Below are 19751 nucleotides of genomic sequence, written 5' to 3'. Positions count from 1 at the left end.
CTAAGGCGGAGGTTTAGGTTGCGTTAATAATTTACGACAACCCCTCGTCGTTTCAATGTATTATGGTGCTTTTCTTCATAAAAGCCGCACAAAAAAATTGATAGTCCCAAAGCAGCGTTATGCATTATATTAGTGATTCACCTGTCCGGTCATGCCCAACATACTGTAGGTAGCATGTTTGTTATATGAATATGAATAAAAGAAAGAATCTTCGGTAAAAACACGCCACCTCTGCCTACGCGATGACGTATCGCGTTCGAAAGGGCGTCCCATCTCGTAGGCGAAGGGGCGAGGGGTAGGGGTAAAAATGAGAAATGGGATTGGGCCTGAAGCAACACACGTTTTGTAAAAAGTCAGCGAATATTTCCTCGCCGTCCGTCAGCTGTCGCTTTTGTGTGTGTGTGCGCGCTCTGTAAATCGAAATAACATTTTTAAAATGGTGCGGCCCGCACCACACAACAATGCGAGTGCAGTCTGTGAACACCACTCGTCGACACGTTAACAGACGTGGTAGCGGGTGGCGTTGCAAGCCTAGTGGTTAGTGCGTCGGACTCCCACAGCTGAGGTCGCGGGTTCGCGGCCTGGTCAGAACAGCACAATCTAATCAACAGGGGGGGACGTGAGCTTTTTCCAAAATCGCTTACTGCCCCTTTCAAATCTAACAGTGGTCATGACACTCTCTGTATCGCTTCATTGTTATATTTTAAATATAAATATTGGCAATGCTGGTGTCCAAATTCTGGCGTGCAAATGCTACCTCGAACGTGTTCAGTTCAGTGACAGGACGCTAGCTGCTCCTTCTCCACCCTCGGTGGGAGCCATCTGAAGTCCACTGGTGCTCCGGCGGCCCGGTACCCCGTTGAACTTGCGATGTCAGCTTGAGTCATCAGCTTCCGTGGGGTCAGGCCGCAGGGGGACGGCCACACAGCAGATGGATCCCAGCGCGGTGCTAAAGTTACATCCTCTCCTCTCTTCGCCCGCTGGAACCCGCCCCATACTCCACAGCCAATGGGGTGTGTGTGTGTGTGTGTGTGTGTGTGTGTGTGTGTGTGTGTGTGTGTGTGTGTGTGTGTGTGTGTGTGTGTGTGTGTTTTAGCAGGTTCTCACCTTTCAACAACGAGAACTGGCAAGGGAGGGACTTGCAATTACGTTGGACGACACAACAGATGGCACCTTATTTACTTGTAAAATTATACATTACATGTTTTGCATATCACAACAACAATGTGAGCACAAGTGATTTCGAAAATTACTATTTCTACTTCCCTCTTTCGGCTTTACCGGTACACTCACTTTTAATTTGCAGAGTTATCTAATGCACCACAACCTAAAGCAACAGTAACACTTGTCCCGTCAACTGTAAATGAATCCCTCGCAATTAGAGCTGGTTAAAGTATTCTAACAATGTATAGTGTTTCACTCCAGACTGTTAAATATCTAATTGAATATCTAATTATCATTTTTTTTTTCTGGCCTATAAAAAAGATTGTGATATAGATTGCAATTATTTTGAGTGAACATCTGTGTTTGCTGACTGCATAATTATGAAGAAAGTATGATTTTACTAAGCATAAACAAACATATTGTATATATTTAAAGAAAGTCTTTAAATGTATAAATGTGCACCTTACCTCATTTTCTATTGAAAAGATATAATCACTTTTAATATTAGAAGCAAACATTATTCAATACTATTATAATGTTATCATTAAATCCAAAGAATTTTGTATTTATTAGAAACGGCTTCACGGACAGTTAGATGGCCAGTTATGGTAACAATAACAGACTTAATGTAAGTGCTGTATCTGAGAATTGGTTTGATCATGAGAAAGGTTATGATGTGTAACTGGAGGGACACGGATTGTTTACGATGAATGGAGGAAAAACAAGTAGGAGTTGCCGTGTATATAAGATGAGGCATGGTGTAATGTAGTTTGCCAAACACTAAAGAAAATATTTTTGGTAGGTTGAACTACAGACAATAATGTTGAAACATTTAACAGTCAAATCATCAGCAGTGTATATTAAACACCAGGAAGCTGACTTGACACATTCATGGATAAATTAACTGGTATACTTGACAAACTGAAAAACCAAAAGGGTCCAAATTGTATGTGGCAGGATATTGATTTGCTAAACGACAAATAGACACAAATAGACAACAGAGACATACAGTTGTTCCTCGCATAGTCTTGTACATTTCCTTTCTGTATGGAGGTATGGAGAAACACAGAAAACCAGTGCTAATCCAATTTTAACACAACATAACAACATAAAATATACTTCTTGTGTTCAGAGACATTAGAAATATTAGCATTCAATGGGGCTGTGTCTAGAACTGGCGCTAAATTTATTATCTGCTTTTTTATTTAAGTGTGGAAAATAATACGTTGCCCTCGAAAAAAAAACCCCATGGCATTAACTTCCTGGTAACATTTCTACAGTGCACTGTTACACACTTTATAGATGAGAAAGTGATTGTCGCATAACGGCTGTACACCTGGCGGTGCTGATGCAAGAAAGGATGACGTCAATTTATTAAATATGTAAAATTAAAGAGTGAACAATGGACTGGTCTCGGATACAATTTTGGTGTGTTTTTTTTGTCCCCTTGATGAATATACGTCCACTGTTCACTCTCCTTCTACCTCCGTCTTTGGTCTCCACCAGGCCCTGAGGGTTAGCTGCTAATTATGTTCCCCGGCTGCGAAGGAAGTGTACAGTGGGGTTTTAGCGCTTTTTCACCAAAAACAGCAAAGTCTACACTGAACTACAACGGAAGGCCGGAAGAAGAAAAAAAACAATGAGCTGAAGGGAGGTATCGAAGCTCCGAGGGGTGAGGGGGGTAAGTAAAGCGAAGGCCCTGATTTCGTTTCATTTGATTCATTGTTAATATATGCAATAGTTATTTTAGATATTTTTGAAATTGCACTCCTTCAAATCATGATGCTGATGCTTTTTAATAAAAAAGAAAATATTGTCTATAGTGATCCAGGTCCCCCACAGCTTTACTTTGTTTCTTTATTTTTTTTTCTTTCAGCAAGCTAGAGGTTAACCTGAATCTCTGCTTCGTGGCCACGACGACAATAATAAGCCCAAATTTCTGCTTCTAGTTTTGAATTTAGGGGTAGCTACAGTGTAGGTACTGGAAACACAGTGAGGAGCACCGGACTTAATGTATGTCATTTCTTACAGAGCACATACAGTGGCAACAACTCATGCACAATGACATTGTGCTGCCTGCAGTCTCACTCGCCATGCGGGATAGCGGTTGCCGTTCTGTTCTGTTCTGGACTGGGGAGGCTTGCTTCCATTCACTGTTATCAATCACTTGCATTACCACAGCCCACGTGCATTTGACAGCAGAGATAAGGAAAAGGAAAAGTAAACCACAGAGAGAGAGAGAGAGAGAGAGAGAGCTGCGTACGTCTACACCCTAATGCTCCTGCACTCCAGTCTTAGGAGTAAGTGCACACACGTCCTGATTGATAACCCCCTCCTGTATCATTCCAGTCCTTCCTGGTGCATTTGTGCTCTCCCTCGGCAACTCCTTTGTTCCCGCTCACAGCTTCCTCTATTGCCTCTCTCAATCAGCCTTGCCAAGGTCTATAAATACAGTGACAAATCTGGCAGGGAGCTTGAAGGGGGGGGGGAGACACCGTGGGAGACACCGCCACGACGCGGCGAACTGCGCAAAACAAAGTCATGTGTATTTCCTTCCTGCTCGGTTTTGTACGACTGCGCGAGAGGCGGCCTTTCAATGAAAACTTCCTGAGTAATATCTTGAAAATGTCAGCGGGGGCAAGGCGGACCCATCACTTCTAGTTGAGATGTGGGGTGGGGGGGGCGCTGGATTTCAGTGTCGTGATCGTAAAGTGAAATTGTAGTTCCGTTGCCCCAGTTACTGGATCCAATTTAGGGCATCGCTCAACCCCCTTAAATTTGTACCTGTCTGCAGTAGCGGGGAAGCCTTGTAAAGCCGTAACAGGATGAGCGATCGACTCATCTGTTTGTAATGGGACTGAGCTCACTGGCCAGCGCTCATAGTTTGACCCGGAACAAGCTCTGACAGAAACGGAGCGCCACATTAAGATGTATTCCGGCCACTCCTCCCCCTTTCTCCTCCTCCGCCCGTCTGCGGCCCCAGCTGCTCCCAGCTCCGACTTTCTTCCCCCCCCCCCCCCCCCCCCCCCCCCCTTTTCCCCGCTCGCCACTCCTATTCGCTGCGATATTTCACATTAACCTCCTGCGACCCCAGCGGGCCAGGCTCCGCCAAAGCAAATTTCCCGTCGGCGGGCTCTCGGCAAAGATAATTGTTTGCCTTGTCATTTCTGCGACCGTCCGGCAGATAAACTCTAGCCCTGGAAAGGGCAACAATCCGCGGCGGGCGCTCCTGCACCGCGGAGACCTTGCGATGCCATTCTGCAGTATCCGGAGACGAGGTAGGCCGGTTTCTTCGGCCTCCGTTTCGTTATCAACCTCCCACGGGCGGACGAAAAACCCGAGACCAGGGGTCCTCCGCGAAGCAGGGCTGCTTAGACAAAATATAAGATAAATCTTCCGCAGAGGGACAATGGGGATGGAGGTGAGATTTGGAATAATTGAATGAAGAACCCTCTTGAAGGAGGGGAACTGGAGGGTGGAGAGCAGGTTTGATGCCGCGAATTGCGCTCTGCCGTTCGTGACACGAGTTGCATTTGGAAATCTTTCCGTTTGTTTTATTTTGGGGGCATCCGTGATCTCACCAGCTTGTCTGCCTTTATTGTTTTTTCCCCTCCACAGCCCAATGAACTGTCACCGTACCTTGGGCTCCCAAGGACAGCGATGTCACTGTAATGCATTGTAGAGCCTGCTTACGTGCCCCGGCATCTCAGTTAGGAACGTCACACGCGAGGAAAAACAGGGGGGGGGGGGGGGGGTTGCGTTGCAGACAATCATTTTTATGAATTGGTTTTGCCCGCAGAAGAGCAAGTTCGGAAAGGGGAGAGAGCGGAGAATGGGCGAATCGCTCGGGCGTGGCAGCCTTCTTTGCAGCCCTGCGGTCATCAGAGTCCTCTCCGCTCAGTGACTCCTGCTCAGTCAAACGCCCCCTGGACAAGCGGGTGCCGGCTCCTCGCATTTAACCTTCAGCATTGCTGCAGTCACCTCTTCACCCACAGGACATAAATACAGACTCGGGAGAAGAAATCCGAAATACGTAATGTTAAACTGTATCAGGCTGGGAACTGGGCCTCATGCATGAACATTCTGCGTATCCTTTAGATTCAACCAAACTCTTTTAACTGGACAAACGTATATGTAAATGGATTGTGATTTAAATGGTTCTGATGAAGTCATGGTGATAACTGGGAATACTATTTTGTAAGGATGCAAAACTACTCCGATACCCCAGCACCAGATACCACAATGGCAACACGGCGTCTTCTGGACAGTTGAGCAGGTCGGCGGCATTAAGCCGAGGAGGATTAATGTCAGCAATTTGTAGCAAAAACACGCAAAATCCATCATATTCATGATCATAATATTTTCCTGCTGCCAGCACAATCTATACATCACATTAGAAGCTGTGGCTCCACAAATTCCACAGGTATATTTCTTCTTTTCAAGCAGGGGCAAGTACTCATATCGGTACCCGGTATCGGCAAGTAGCTAAATGTATGTACTCGTACTTGGTCGGAAAAAAAGGGTTATCGGAGCATCCCTATTATTTAGTATTAAGTTTGTCTCATTTATATCTTTTATTTCAACTAATTTTGGTATTGGATCTAAACTAATCCATTCAGTCCAACGGTCGTGCTCTCTCCTGTGTGAGACATTTGTCCATGACCCCGCACAACAGATCTAGACCGCCCACGATTTCTTTTTCACGCCTAAGAGGAAATTCTGAGGATGGAAAAAATTGGTGAGTGCCACAACTTCAAAAATACAATCACTTAAGAAACAAATGCGACCGTGCCAGTGGTAGTTCGGGCATGAGGACAAACGGGGGCATTCCCATCGGTAGGGTATTCCCATTTGTCGCACTGACTGGGGGTTTAAAAAAGAAAAAAAAGAAAAAGGGATTCTTTATCATCTATAAGATCTGGTCTGGTTTGCTGTGATCCTACGAGCTGGTAACTCAAGACGTCACTAGTTTATTCATAATGCGTTGACTTGTGTTTTCCTGCGTCACACGGAAATACGAAGAGATCAGTGATTGGGGGCATCATGAGACCGCAGCTCAAACTTTTCTTCATGAATAACACTGACGATAAAGGGGTGCACTTTACTGAGTAAGTGACAGAATACAAAACCCTCCCCTGATTTAACACCTTTTCATTTTCTTATTGATCAGGCAATATCCCCGCACTCACACTCGGACTCCTCGCATATTTGTTCCCATAGGTGATCTTTCTCTCTCTCGTACAGATTGCTCATGTGTCCCTGACAGTTGATGGCCAGATTTGATAAACATTTCGATTTTGAATTCATGTCACATACCTACTGTGATCGTTTTGACTCCACACCACGAAGGTGCTGCATCAGAGGTCGCTTGCAAAGGAAACCAAGCGAACTCTGGTTCAGGAGGACGGGGTGGGGTGGGGGGGGGGGGTGGGGTGGGGGGGGGTCTTGGTCCAGTTGTTTAGTCTTTTGTCTTTTTGTTTAGATTGACAGCTTCCACGTGGGCCCGCTGGGCAAACGCGGCAGAGTTTGCGTGAACCGGACAAAACAGGTAAGTTGTGAAAGCAACCGACTGCATTGAACATTTTCATATCCTTAACCTCTCTTGCTTTTTTTTTTTCTGTGACGTTTGCTCGTACGAATGTCCCGGTCGGGCTCACCAAACTCTTTAAACTGGACAAAACGTATGCAAATGGGTTGCTTCTGCCATTCTTTCAGCCCTCCTGCTGAACCCGAGTTCGCTCGGTTTCCTTCCGAGCGAACTCTGACAAATCAAGACGATCAGAGCAGGCATGTGACATGACTTCAAAGTCTAAATGTCTCTGGTCATCGACCGTCAAAGAAGGGATCAGCCCTTTGGCAATCGGTATAAGGAAAAGGAAAATCACCTGGTAACTATGGGAACACGTATGCGAGCCCGAGTGAGAGACATTGCCTGATCAATAAGAATCTGAGAACGAATCTGGACGAAAGAAAAGCAAAAGAAAACTGTGTTCGTACTGTTTCCATTGATCTACACAACAAATGCAGTAAGTCTCTGTCGCACATCGTACCTATCGGATGTCTGTCATGGATTCGAGCTTCACCATGTCACGTCTACACACAACATGTGTTTGTGCTCCCTGTCTATATGGGCAGGGAAATATTCTTTGTTTCTTAGAAGCTGAGGCATAATAGATTGACGCCCAGACACGGATCAAGAGGGAGGAGGAGGAGGAATTCTTCTGTCACAACCACTTTCAGCAAGATCCCAGCACCCACTTCCCTTTTGTTGGATTTGTCGATCAAACGAGAGGACATTCCTCAAACCCTTCCATTCCAGAGGCACTCTCCGCTGACTTTATTAATTAGCCAGTTCCTTTTCAGTTGCGCCTCCTCCTCCTCCTCCCCAGCTCTTGTCTAATTTTTCTGGGCGAGAAAAAGCGCATGGAACAAAGCAGATTGGATGAAATTAATTGTTATCCCCCCCCCCCCCCCCGCTAAAGCCCCTCAGACACCTCTCTTGGCCGTTGACAGAGGAGGGCAGAGAGGATTAAGTGGAGTTAAGCAACGAGACGGACGGAGTAGATGAGAAGGATCAGGCCGGAAAGAAAGGACGGAGTTGTGAAGAGGGAGACTCTCGCAGGGACCATCAGAACAATTCTTTTACACAGAAAGCGGAAAAAGGGTACGAGGCGTTTTTCAGTTGACGACAAAGGATTAGACAATGACCTTTTTTTTCTCAAAAGGTCAATTTTATCTGAGCTTACGCACTGCTGACAAGGGGATCAACTAATAATAATTGTACGGAATCGAAGTTAAGGCCGGTGGTGTAGTGGTTATCCCTGTCACCTGACAATAAGAAGGTTCTGGGTTCCAATCCCGGTTCAAACCAACCAGGGCCTTCCTGTGTGGAGTTTGCATGTTCTCCCCGTGTGTGCGTGGGTTCTCTCCGGGTTCTCCGGCTTCCTCCCACAGTCCAGAGACATGCAGAATGGGGTCAGGTTCATTGGAGACTCTAAATTGACCGTAGGTGTGAATGGTTGTCCGTCTCTGTGTGTGACCCTGTGATAGGCTGGCGACCTGTCCAGGGTGAACCCCGCCTCTCGCCCAATGTTAGCTGGGATTGGCTCCAGCCCCCCCCCCCCCCCCCCCCGCGACCTTTAAATGGATAAAGCGGTAGACGATGGATGGATGGATGGATGGACCGGATGCAGCCCTGGGTGAGTGGGATGGCGGTACGGTCCTCCGCCTCCACAGATGTGACTCACAGCATCGCCGGTCGGACTCGGTACAGGCAGAGGTTTCTTTCCCTGGGGAATCCCGTCTTTCGTCGAGTGAGGAGGGGGAGGACAAGATTAGCACCACGAGATGATATAGTCAGGTCACGGAGAACAGCTGGCACGGATTAATACCGACCTCTCGCAAAATATTCAAAGTTAAGTATTTCTCATTTTTTGTGAAGGTGTAATTGAAATTTTGCGCCCACAGCTGTCTCCTTCCAAAACGACGAGTCTGCTGTGACCACTGACAGAGTGAAGTTGGGTGCAGACGATGCCGTTTTGCCACGTTGGCGTCGATTAAAAAGACTATTCCGAAAGAAAACTGTCCACAGAGAAATTACACACAAAATAAGGCTAACGATAATTTTGAAGGCCACATTAAGGATCCCCTTCAACGTTAGTTACTTTACAGCTACATGGTCACAGAGTTGCCCCTTTCAACAATTCATTTAACATGACGTCCCTCTTGGGTCACGCGGCCCACCACCAGCAGGGTCGCAGCGGCCCCCGCGAGAGTCCCACTAACGCGGAGGTGGAGCGATGTCGCACACGCCGAGGGGCAACGCTGGCAGCTTTGCATATTTCACGCGTGCACATTTAATCATTATGCTGCAGCAGCGGGCGGGGGTCACAAACATTCTCCCCACGGTCGTCGGGCAGTGAGAAATGCCGATGTCGACAACATTAAGCCGACCACTGCAAAAAAAAAAACGAATGTCGGAACGGGAGAGACATTTTACCCATTTAAAATGTGATTTTTGAGCACGACATAAAGGGGCGCTCGCAGTGCTTACGGTGCCCCGCTCGCTGATTCGTGTCATTCGGGGGTTTGAGCAACTCTACTAAATCAATGCCACATGGCACCAAGGTGTACTGGAGTGTGCTCCACTGGCAGCCATTACATTTACACGGGTGGCATTTGCATTTTCATATTCAACATGGAAACCCATTACAGGCTGTAATTGATCCACGTGGCACACCGTACTGTACGAACCCGTCACCTGGGCGCACTTGGTTACCGAGCTGCACTGGTCCTCATTCAGTCCACACTGACGCAGGGTGAGATTTCCCCCCTTCTGGTCTCCGTATCCCCACCTCTGCTGAATGATTTTCCACCCTGGGGAGGACAAAATGTATCCCCCACCTCAAAGTGATCAAGGCTGCTTCATCAATAGACCATATAAAAAATACCTAACATAGAAATGTTTAAACTAAGTAAAGCGCTGTCACGTGAACAATATGTCTATACGTCTGCGATAGAACCTTAAAATCCGAAACACACCACCCGCTGCCAGCGCTCGCGTTCGTGAGATGGATGATTTACCTAATGATCCTGGTTCCATCAGCCCTGGTCACTGCACGGCTTTTCAAAATGTCACCGAGCACGGATATTTGGAAGGGGGATTTAAAAAGATGACAATGATGCGGACGATAAGCGACGGCAGCGCCAGTTTCCTGACAAAATGTCCCGCCGTGCATCGCGGGCCTTCACGGAAATGGACTGCGGGGATTAAACTGACAGCCCCTCGAACATTGCACAACTCAGCCACGGGGGGAGAAACAGGTGTAGAGCTACATGGGGAAAAGTAGGAAGGAGACAGGAGGCGGACATACTTCTTGGGCCTGTAGTCGGGGATGCTCCTGTCCAGGGAGATGCGGTCACTGAGCTGAGCGTTGTAGCCGTACTCCTCGTACTTCCCCTCGGCGTCGTGACCGTCCTCTCCCAGAGTGGCAGCAGCTCCCCCCTGGCCAAGGCCTCCGGGCCCCTCCACCAGCCCCATGGGCTTCGCCAGACCTGCCAGACAACAAAAAAGAAATTGACACAGGAGACAGACAGTCACGCGGATGTGCAGGGCACGCGGCCAGCGTGTGCGTCGAGGCGGCCACATCCACGCAGAGCAGGAGAAGCGACAGGTGGGGAGCGAGGTCGCGCCAAGGGGGAGGCTGATTGACGTTCTGTGGCAGCGCGAGGCGACTGCGGCGTGTGGCGGCTCACAGACCCAGCGGGGCTCATCCGTGGGGCATCATTACACTGTCTGTCAGTGGAGAGGGAAAAAAAAAAAGTGCTGCAGAACACCGACACGGACGCAGACGCCACACAGATAAGCAGGGGCAGAGACCCGGGGCCAACAGTAGAGACCAGAGAGAGTTTACAGCGACTGCAACAGTCAGGGAGGTAATCGGGTCTGACGGAACATCTCTAGGATCTACAGTGAGAGGGATTGGGATGATACCTGGGTTTTGAATGCATTTGGCCTGGGATATGTTTTAATATTTGAGAGGAGTTTTTGCACAATGCACCTCAATGGTAACATTGTACTTTCAAGAGAAGCAGAAGAAAATATTACTAATGACAGTAAGATTAAGGACCAAAATAATGTATGATCACAATTTAGACAACATATATAGAGTGCGATCAATAGAATGAATGAATACAATATTTAGCATTAAGTTGGGTAATAACACAATGGACACCATGTTAGAGACATGGATCAATAAATTGAGAAGGGGGCAAATCGCTCCCTATGTGTCATCTTCAATATTTTTGCATAGGACAGTTCAAATCTGGTTTATAGTAAATATTGTATTGTATACACCTGAATCCCATGAATTTCTATATGAAATTTTAAACCCACTTATCACTAATTGGGGGAAATAGTACAAACGTTTTCAAAGACACGGATCAATAAATTGAAAAAGGGGGAAATCAACAAAATGATTGAAGGAAAATATCACTATCACTGAAAGGAATATTTGTCACAAAGTATTGTGAAAACACGCCATCTTTGACCTGACTGCAGAGACAGAATGCTGAAAACCCACCGTGACGTCACCCACGGGTTTTTGAACGGCCATTTTGAAATTTGGAATGTTGCTCTTATGAAACCAGAAGTGGCTGAATCTGGAAGAGCGGTTGGCGGTTTGGACCGTGAGCTGGAGGATGCTGCACGCCCACCAACACCTGCACACATTGGACGGCACTCCCTGTCAATCACACGGTAGCCACGCCCCAACGCGTACCAAGCATTATTGTCTCATGTTCTCTACGTCGGACCATAATTTACAAAATGAGCATCGTGCTGTGTTGAAAAAGACTTGAGGCTAGAGATTGAACCATAAACTTCTCAGGAAAATGCTCACGGACCTTTCACACAGATTCTATACGAACAGACTTTTTTTTTAGGGCAACCAGTAGAGTTGCCCTCTGCTGGTCATTCCAGGGAATACAGGTTTCAGGCAGTAAAAAACACAAATCTCATTTGTTTGAACTGTGACTTTCACTCAACCAAATTTAGTTTAGTGGTCACTGAGGTTTAGTCCAACAAGGATCCACCAGGTGTCACACTGAGCTCCTAGGGGCTCTGTGTGTCTAATTATAGAAGCAGTGTGAAGCACCTCTGCGGCCATGGAGAGGACGTTCAAACAGTGCTTGTTCCGTTCGCAGGTTGTTTTGGCTCACAAAGAATCTACGGAGAGCGGCCAAAAAATGCCCATCTGTGTGCCTAGTGGGGAATGAGAGCTGGTCCTCGGTCCGCCCCGTCGCGTCAGGCTTCGATGTGTCGAATATAACATGGATTCAGTGCAGGATTTAATGTGTCAGACTTAGAACATCCCTCTGCTCACGCCAGTGATTAACCGTCCGTCACGCTGGTACTGTGACAGAGACAACCTTCAGAACGGGAAGGAGGAAAAACTGCCTAAAAAAGGCCTTGAAATCATTTTTAAAAAGCCTTATCCTTATGTTTGACTTTTAAAAAAGGCCCCACCAAGATTCATCTCCACCCCCCCGTCCCATTTCTCATAGCAACCCTGATTGCTATTTTGATTTCATATGTTCAAATTTTCACAATGAGGATTCCAGCTCAGTTTATTCCGTAACCAAGAGCTACAACACAAAGAGTTTTACTTTAAAGCCCCAGTCTGTAATTTTTGTACTTTTCTGGCGGCATCTGGTTGTAAAGTTGCAAACCGCAACCAACTGAGCACCCGACAGGGAAGACTGTATGGTGGCGGAACCGCTAATTCAATTTTACAGTTTCCCGCAGCGCTGGAAAAAAACCGGCGCGAACGCGACGTATTCTGGACCGCTTTTTTCTGCAACAACCGTATTTGACGCTGCGTTCAGCACAGCACGACGTAGCAAACATGGCGACTCACACGGAGGTCGGGTCCCGTTGATGTCACTATATTTAAGTTGACGAAAAAACACGTGAACACACAATTATGGACACTGTAGCTTAAACTGCTGTTAATGAATGTGGCTGATGAGGGCCTCCCCGATAAGAAAAAAGGTTGTACGGAAATTGCTTTATATTATAATACAGGTTAACCCTATATGAAACTGTACATCTCATATTATTGTGGCTGTGCTAGAGAATAGAAAAGTATGAGTATGAGAAATAATTACAATCACAAAAAAAGACGTAATGATTATGATTAAACGAAACCCCTATTATCCATGTCTTCACTTCAATGTGTTGGAAAACTATTCATGTTTTGGGGTCTTTTTGCAGAAAATCTTGCAAGAAAATGAATAAATTAGATATAAATGCGGGGTATGGAAAAATTTAAGACCCTGCTTTCAGCAAATAGAAAAAAATCATTACCCCCTCTGACTCTGACACTCTGCCAGTCTCGACTATTGTTTGACTACTTGGACGTCCGTGAAACGGCAGGACCATGTCAGATGATCGCCGCCGGCGCCAAGTTTCCACTGTGGCCTCCGCAGAAGAGTCACGCCGCGCCTGTTCCCGCGTATATCAACAGATGGACACACAGACAGCGAGTAAACAGCGAATACCAATGAAGGGCTCATCTCGCAGCCTCAGCCGCCTCAAGGAGCTGCGGAGCAATCGCCGCATTCGGATGGCCTCCCCCCCCGAATCTTCGGGTGCCACGGGAGATTCGTAACTGGAGCTGGATGGTGGGGCGGGCTGGCGAGCGGGATTTGACCGTGCCCCACACCGGCCCGTGTGGTGGCATTTTGACAAGTACGGGTGGGGTTCGTGTCACGGACTAGCCATCTGGCATGGCAGCTCGTCTCGCGCACGCACACACACACACACACACACACACGCGCAGACACACACACACACGCGCAGACACCCTCCAGAGCTGGGGGACTCGGGTCTGGAGGGCCTCTCCGTCTCTGCATGAGTCTTGGAAGCAGGACAATGCCTGTCAGCCTTGTGTTCTGGTCACCGTGTTCTTTTGCCTCCCACTGCCTTCCACTTCCTCTGCCTGATTAAAATGCCATTATGGGATGAGCAACCACTGGATGGATACCCACAGAACAACGCCCCGAAAATCTGGTCCACTGTTGTCCGTCAACGGTACGTTTAAAGATTCCAGGAAAGCAATTTTCATGATCAAGAGTGTGTATTTCTGATATAAAACTGAAAAGATCTTTTGGATTGGTTCTCACAGTACATGGCTAACATGTCTTGATAATACCAGGTAGGTAATTTGTTTGATTACACGCTCTGATCCATCTTTTATGTTTTGCTCCATTTTGTCTCCACTTCTTGTCAAATTTCTTTGTGAAAAAGCAGAAAGTCATACAAAGGAAATGAAAGAATATGCATTGATTTATCCAAACCAAGACCCAAACACATCTTTCAAGACAAAACCCGCCGGAAATGGACTCCTCGCAAAACAGAAATAAAAGCTTTTTGGTACATTTCTTGAAAGGAGTAATTGGACCGTGCACATCTGCGGGTGGAGTATCGCACTCACTGTGTGAGGATAAAGAGCTCTATTCATATTTCACCTGTTAAAAAATGTATGTATGCACTTTGTGTAAAAGTATCCAGTAAATGGGCCGTTATGTTCTAGACCCCCCCAAAAAAGATGACAATGACCGAAGGCCCACACTGCTCACTGAAGTGCTGTGATGGAGATGAATGCAAAAGGCGAAAACAGTGATTCATGAACTAAAACATTTGTCTTCGAAGACTTTGTCCGCGAGTTTCCCGCGAGGTCCACACTGCGGACGGCGCCGTAACACCATCGCGCTGCGAAAGGCAATTTGCGGCCCAACGTCCGCTTCATCCGCCCGGGCCGCATTCCCATCCAAAAAAAAGCCGCCTCAGCCGGGATGAGGATCCTCGCAAAAAGAAAAACGCCACGCGGCCAATTGAAATCTCATTGTGTCCGAGCACACGCGCGTCTCTGAGCTGCTTGCTCACAATCCATTTGTCCAAATCCCCCGGACATGACACGTTCAAGCCGTGACGGCTCTAAATCAAACGGTGACCTTCAGAAAGTGTCCGATTTGGCCTTTATAAGATAGAGCCTCCAATTCAAAGATGAACCCCCCCCCCGCCCCCATATTTTTTTTCTTCTTTAATGAATGATTTAAGAGCAAGAGTGGATTTATGCGTGTCCAAAGTGATGCGGCAGGCTTGTAAATATTGATGCTGAGGGCAGTGCGGGGGATTGAGAGATCTCTTCAAGAAGAGGAAAATAACTCGTTCGAGAGACTTTTAAAGCCTTCAAAGGCCAAAACAAATCTATGAAACTCCGAGAGCAGGCATTTATTCCAGCGCTGCCACTCAGAGCTGTAGCGGGCACGTCAGGGGGATAACGACTCTGATTTGGAAATTGATGGCACAAGACTCAAAGAAATAACAAATAAAAAAAATCTCTAAACAATGGGATGTGGTCCCTCTGAAGAATTTGGGGTCATGCAAGTAGTTCCAATTCACACTGTTACCATGGATACACAAATAATCACCGGGATTATCATTCACATCAAAGAAGTATAAAAACAGCTACCTCAAGCCAGATCCGTCTATGAGGAGTCTGTTCAAAATGCACTGTGTGTTCATTTTTTCCATGCTGCATTTGCATCCGCTTACATCCTTTCAACATTTCAAAAGCAATGTGGACAAACAGCCACAGTGCAGCGAGACGATGAAAAGGCAGTGACATCATTAATTGTCCAGTCTCCGAAGCTGACCTTTATGTGCCCTCCCCCATCGGACGCCATCGTTTATGGAGGGTGTTGTGACCACGGCATGACTCCAGGCCAGCGGCGCGAACGAGAGGCAACGCCATAGCTCCGTCTGTGGCTGAGTGCCGACTGTCAGGTGAGCCGCTGAATTCATTATCATCATTCCACAAAGGGCCGAGCGGAATTGACTCCTGTCCGTCTTCTGAAGCTCTTCTGTCGACCACAGCCTAATCTGCATAGCATCATTGGACCATATTCCTTGTTTCATTTCATCGAGGCCGCGCTGCGATGCGGCGTCCCCGCGGCAGGCGTCATTACACGCTGCACAACAGCATGCAGGCGCACGGCGATGTGTATCATTAAGATACAGTCCGCCATCAAGTGTGTGTGTGTTTGTGTGTGGACGAGAGAGAGAGAGAGAGAGAGAGAGAGTGTGAGTGTGTGACATTTCTCATCGAGTCTTTGGCCCCAGCAGGCTTAGCATATAAACAGCGTTGGATTCTTTGCCATAATTGGGCATTACAGATAAGAAGCGTATCTGGCGCCGCAGCTGGGCCCGTGAGGCTGCCGTCCCATCAGCACCTTCGCACTGGGGGGGGGGGGGGGGGGGGGGACGAATGGACGATCTCGAACGACGACACCCATCAGGCAGGGTGGAGAGAGGACGGGGAGGACGCGCAGCAAAGGGCCCGTGGCCGCCGCAGAAGAATGCGGGCCTCTCCGTACACCGGGGCCCCAGCTCAACCAAGTGTGCTGACCGACGCACCCATGACTGAATATCGATACATTTTGTACGATTTCTACAGCGGAGTTCAAAATGGACAAGTCAGCACTGACCTACAAAGTCCCTTAGCAGGCAAACTCAAATTTTGAAAATAGGCATTTCTATCCCTATCCCTCATTAATGGAGGTTAAGCCCATTCGCGCACGCTGTTCATTTAGTCGCGCTGACGGGCCTTCAGCAGGTGAGGAGGTACTTTGCCGTCTAATGCAGCATTCAGGGTCAAAATGCGACTTCATAAGCTTGTTAACAGGCTTGAAACCCTCTCGTCTGATCAACCAAAGAAGGTGGCCTCCACGGCGGCGCGCGTGCCGCCGGTAACCCCTTTTGAGCCGCTGATGAAAGCCTCAGTGTTGTTTCCTCATTGGGAGTCCGGCGACCATCCATCAGACGACCATAAAAGACGAATTCCGCCGACTTGTTTATGCCCTTCAGATCTAATTGGACCTCGCCTTAGCTCCCGCGGCGTGCCGTTGGCGGGCAATAAACAACAAAGGGAGCGGGCAATTACTTCATATCACTGCCGGACATGGTAATAGTTATTGGTGCATCGTGTCCTCCCCTCGCCGCGGCTGTTCCCAATGGCCGCAGTGCACAATTTGTGTTCCGCGCACGATTTGGAAAAGGGGGCCAGTGACCTGGGATATGAGGGTATGATTAAGTATCCCATTAAAGAGCTCAAGACAAATCACGGAGGGATTGTGATAGCCGGCGAACGTTTACGGCCTGCGCGTGCACTCACAGTCGAAGAAAGTGGTGCAACCACAATTGAGCCCTTTTCATGTTTCAAACTGGAATGAGTTGTAGGTGTAAATGACACCTGAATATAGCACCTTCGTCGTAAAACAAAAAAAAAAAAAAGCAGCATCCTCGTCAAAATACGTTTCCCCCGTAGGCTCGTGTTCCTCTCGCACACCTCCGTTGACTGGGAGGCGCCAGCTTTGCAATACATTTGTGGAGAATGTTACTCTCTCCACTTGTGACCGACCCGCAAATCCAGCTCCTGACAATCTGATATGACGTCCGATGAAAACAACAACTGACACAATAACACAATTTGACTTTTTTCTCCCCGTTGTTGTTGTTGTTGTTGTTGTATATCTCGCCGTCCGAGGGGAGCGTGCCTTCCAGCCAACGCAAACGTCATGAATTACACTTGGGCAAACACTATTCCTAAAAAAAATCCTATTTCAAAGTCCAGCCATTCAAAATTTGCACAAAAAAATGTATAACTCCTCCATATTTTTTTTAAGCCCCACACACACACACACACACACACACACACACACACACACACACACACACACACACACACACACACACACACACACACACACACACACACACACACACACACACACACACACACACACACACACACACACACACACACACACACACAGCAGCGACGCTGTATGGGGTTGACTGACTCAATTGGATTGTCTCCATATCAAGCTATGTGACTGAAAGGATGCATTGTACTTTTTGAGAGGAAATGGCTGCTGGCTGGACGCCAGATGCCAAGCATAACTCAAAGTGACAGAGTGACCCTCAAATAGCAGCTGAAGCTCAGGCATGATAACACGAGCGTAAAAAAGAAAAAGGAAAAAAAGAAAGAATACACTTCTGTGGGTCCGTGAAGCTGTGAAACGTCCTTACGTCCTGACCTCCGGGAAAGCGGCCATGTCTTAACCTCACATTACAGCCGGTTGAGGAAAGATGCTGTTTCTTAGGCTGTGAAATACATTTCGGACTTTTGTTTCGTTTGTTCTCGGATTTGCAAGTCTCAGTTTTTTTGGGAGAGGCGTTAAACTCACAGGAGTGTCAAGACCTCTATCGGTGACCAGCATAAAACACAACAACACAAAGCAGAAATGACCTCCTCCTCCTCCTCCCCCTCCTCCACCGCCCCATCCCTCACAGCCCCCCCCTTCATCCTGGGCTACAGTGGCCTGCGAACTACCCGGACGGGGGAGTCACAGTTCCCCAGGAGAGAACAGTGAGCCGGCAAATAGAAGCCGACTTTCCTGATAGATTCATAAAATCAATCGGCAACATTTCGGCGCGCGGTGGAACGGCAATGCCCAGTTCCCATTACTCGGCTTGAGGAGAAGATGTTGCGGGCCTTCGCACATGGGTGCGTGAGGTGGGGGGGGGGGGGGGGTTAGGTATTCGGAGTTGAAACGCCGGTGGGGTGAGGAGTTTTTACTCCATTAGGATCCGTTTGTGCCGTAATGCAGTAAAAGCATTTTCTCCTGTATTCTCGATACGACACCGCCGACAGCAGCCTCGGAGCGTGTCACCAAAAGCGGGCAGTCACAACAGCGGGGAGGAAATGATACTCGCGTCGCCGCTTTGTCTCAATATCCTGTCAGCCTCTGTGCAGTCCGGACGACTGCAACTCATTTGGGAAATGTGTCTCTTTGATAGAAATAAAAAAAAACAATCACCTGTGCAGGAGTCAATGAAAGCCTGCCAATAATATATTACTATCGTATATCGCATAAATTGATGATTGCTCAAATAATCATGTTTGGATTGGACTTTCGCCTGAAAACAGTAGTAGGCTGCAGTAGTTATTTGTAAAGAGCAGATGAACTTGATATACAGAAATGTAATAAAGATCTAATCTAAGCAATTAAAAAGCTCTATTATTTCTCGAGCAGCAATTACTAATTTCCCAGATGCGATTCATTTGTATTCATTTGTTTGAAACGTTGGCCAGACAAAAAGGTGTGAAGGCATCACCTTGGGCTTCTGAGCCACCGATTAAATGTCAATCGTTTAAACAGTGGCTTGAGGCCCAGTGACTCACCACTGACATAATGGCACATATTGTTGTGTAAACAGTGAATAGAATTTGAACGCATGGTGCTCGATGTGATTTTAATAATCTTAAGGACGTGAGGTGTTTGCGTGCACTGCTGCAGTCACTGAACACTGACGGAATTAATTCCTGATAAACATTGAGCACGTCATGTATTGTTCACCATCTCCGTACAGATTAAACTCAAACGCCAAATAAACAGCGGATCGTCTCTTTGACAGTAGCTGTGATCTGTGTGGACTTCCCTCCCCGAGGAGGAAAATCAGTCGTGTCATGCCGACTGTAACTTCATTTTAAAGATTGCTGCTCATGCCGAGGAGACCGAAAAATCGGCCTCCGCAGACTAATGGCCACGTAATGAAATACGAGTCTGTCATTCCGTTATGGAGACGTTGCATTAGGGCTCTCCTTCAAGAACTCGGACGGCTTGTTAAATCGGATGTGTTTCACCAGGGAAGTGATGGGAGCTGCTGCTGCTGCTGCTGCTGCTGCGACCGGCGACATGCAGAGACTTGCTCTGCTGTGTGTGTGTGTGTGTGTGTGTGTGGTGGGGGGGGGGGTGGGGGTAACCAACGGACATCGATACTGGAAGCTTAAAGTTTATGTGAAGTTTACAACAAGTCAATTGTGGGTTAAGGGGCGTCACAGTCCGGCGGGCCGTTTAAAGCAACGGCTGTGAAGTCCATCAATACAAAGGGTAGAGGCACGTATGGCAGGTATGGCGAGGTGATGCATCCCCGGCTTCTTCACGAAGCAAGGTTAGAC

General features: G+C 47.5%; 1 protein-coding gene across 2 annotated transcripts in view; it reads right to left on the bottom strand.

The window, feature by feature from the left end:
* The window catches only part of galnt9 (polypeptide N-acetylgalactosaminyltransferase 9), a 106651-nt gene that overhangs the window by 59651 nt on the left and 27249 nt on the right, over positions 1-19751 (bottom strand). For both annotated transcript variants that reach the window (XM_035638827.2, XM_035638826.2), the window contains exon 2: positions 10038-10218. In XM_035638827.2, the coding sequence (XP_035494720.2) occupies positions 10038-10218 (181 nt within the window). The remainder of the gene's footprint in view (positions 1-10037; positions 10219-19751) is intronic.

This window comes from Scophthalmus maximus, chromosome 3, assembly GCF_022379125.1.
Source record: "Scophthalmus maximus strain ysfricsl-2021 chromosome 3, ASM2237912v1, whole genome shotgun sequence".
In the NCBI taxonomy this organism is placed as follows: Eukaryota; Metazoa; Chordata; class Actinopteri; order Pleuronectiformes; family Scophthalmidae; genus Scophthalmus; species Scophthalmus maximus.
Note: the sequence above shows the minus strand (reverse complement) of the source record. Positions and strands in the feature narration are given on the sequence as shown.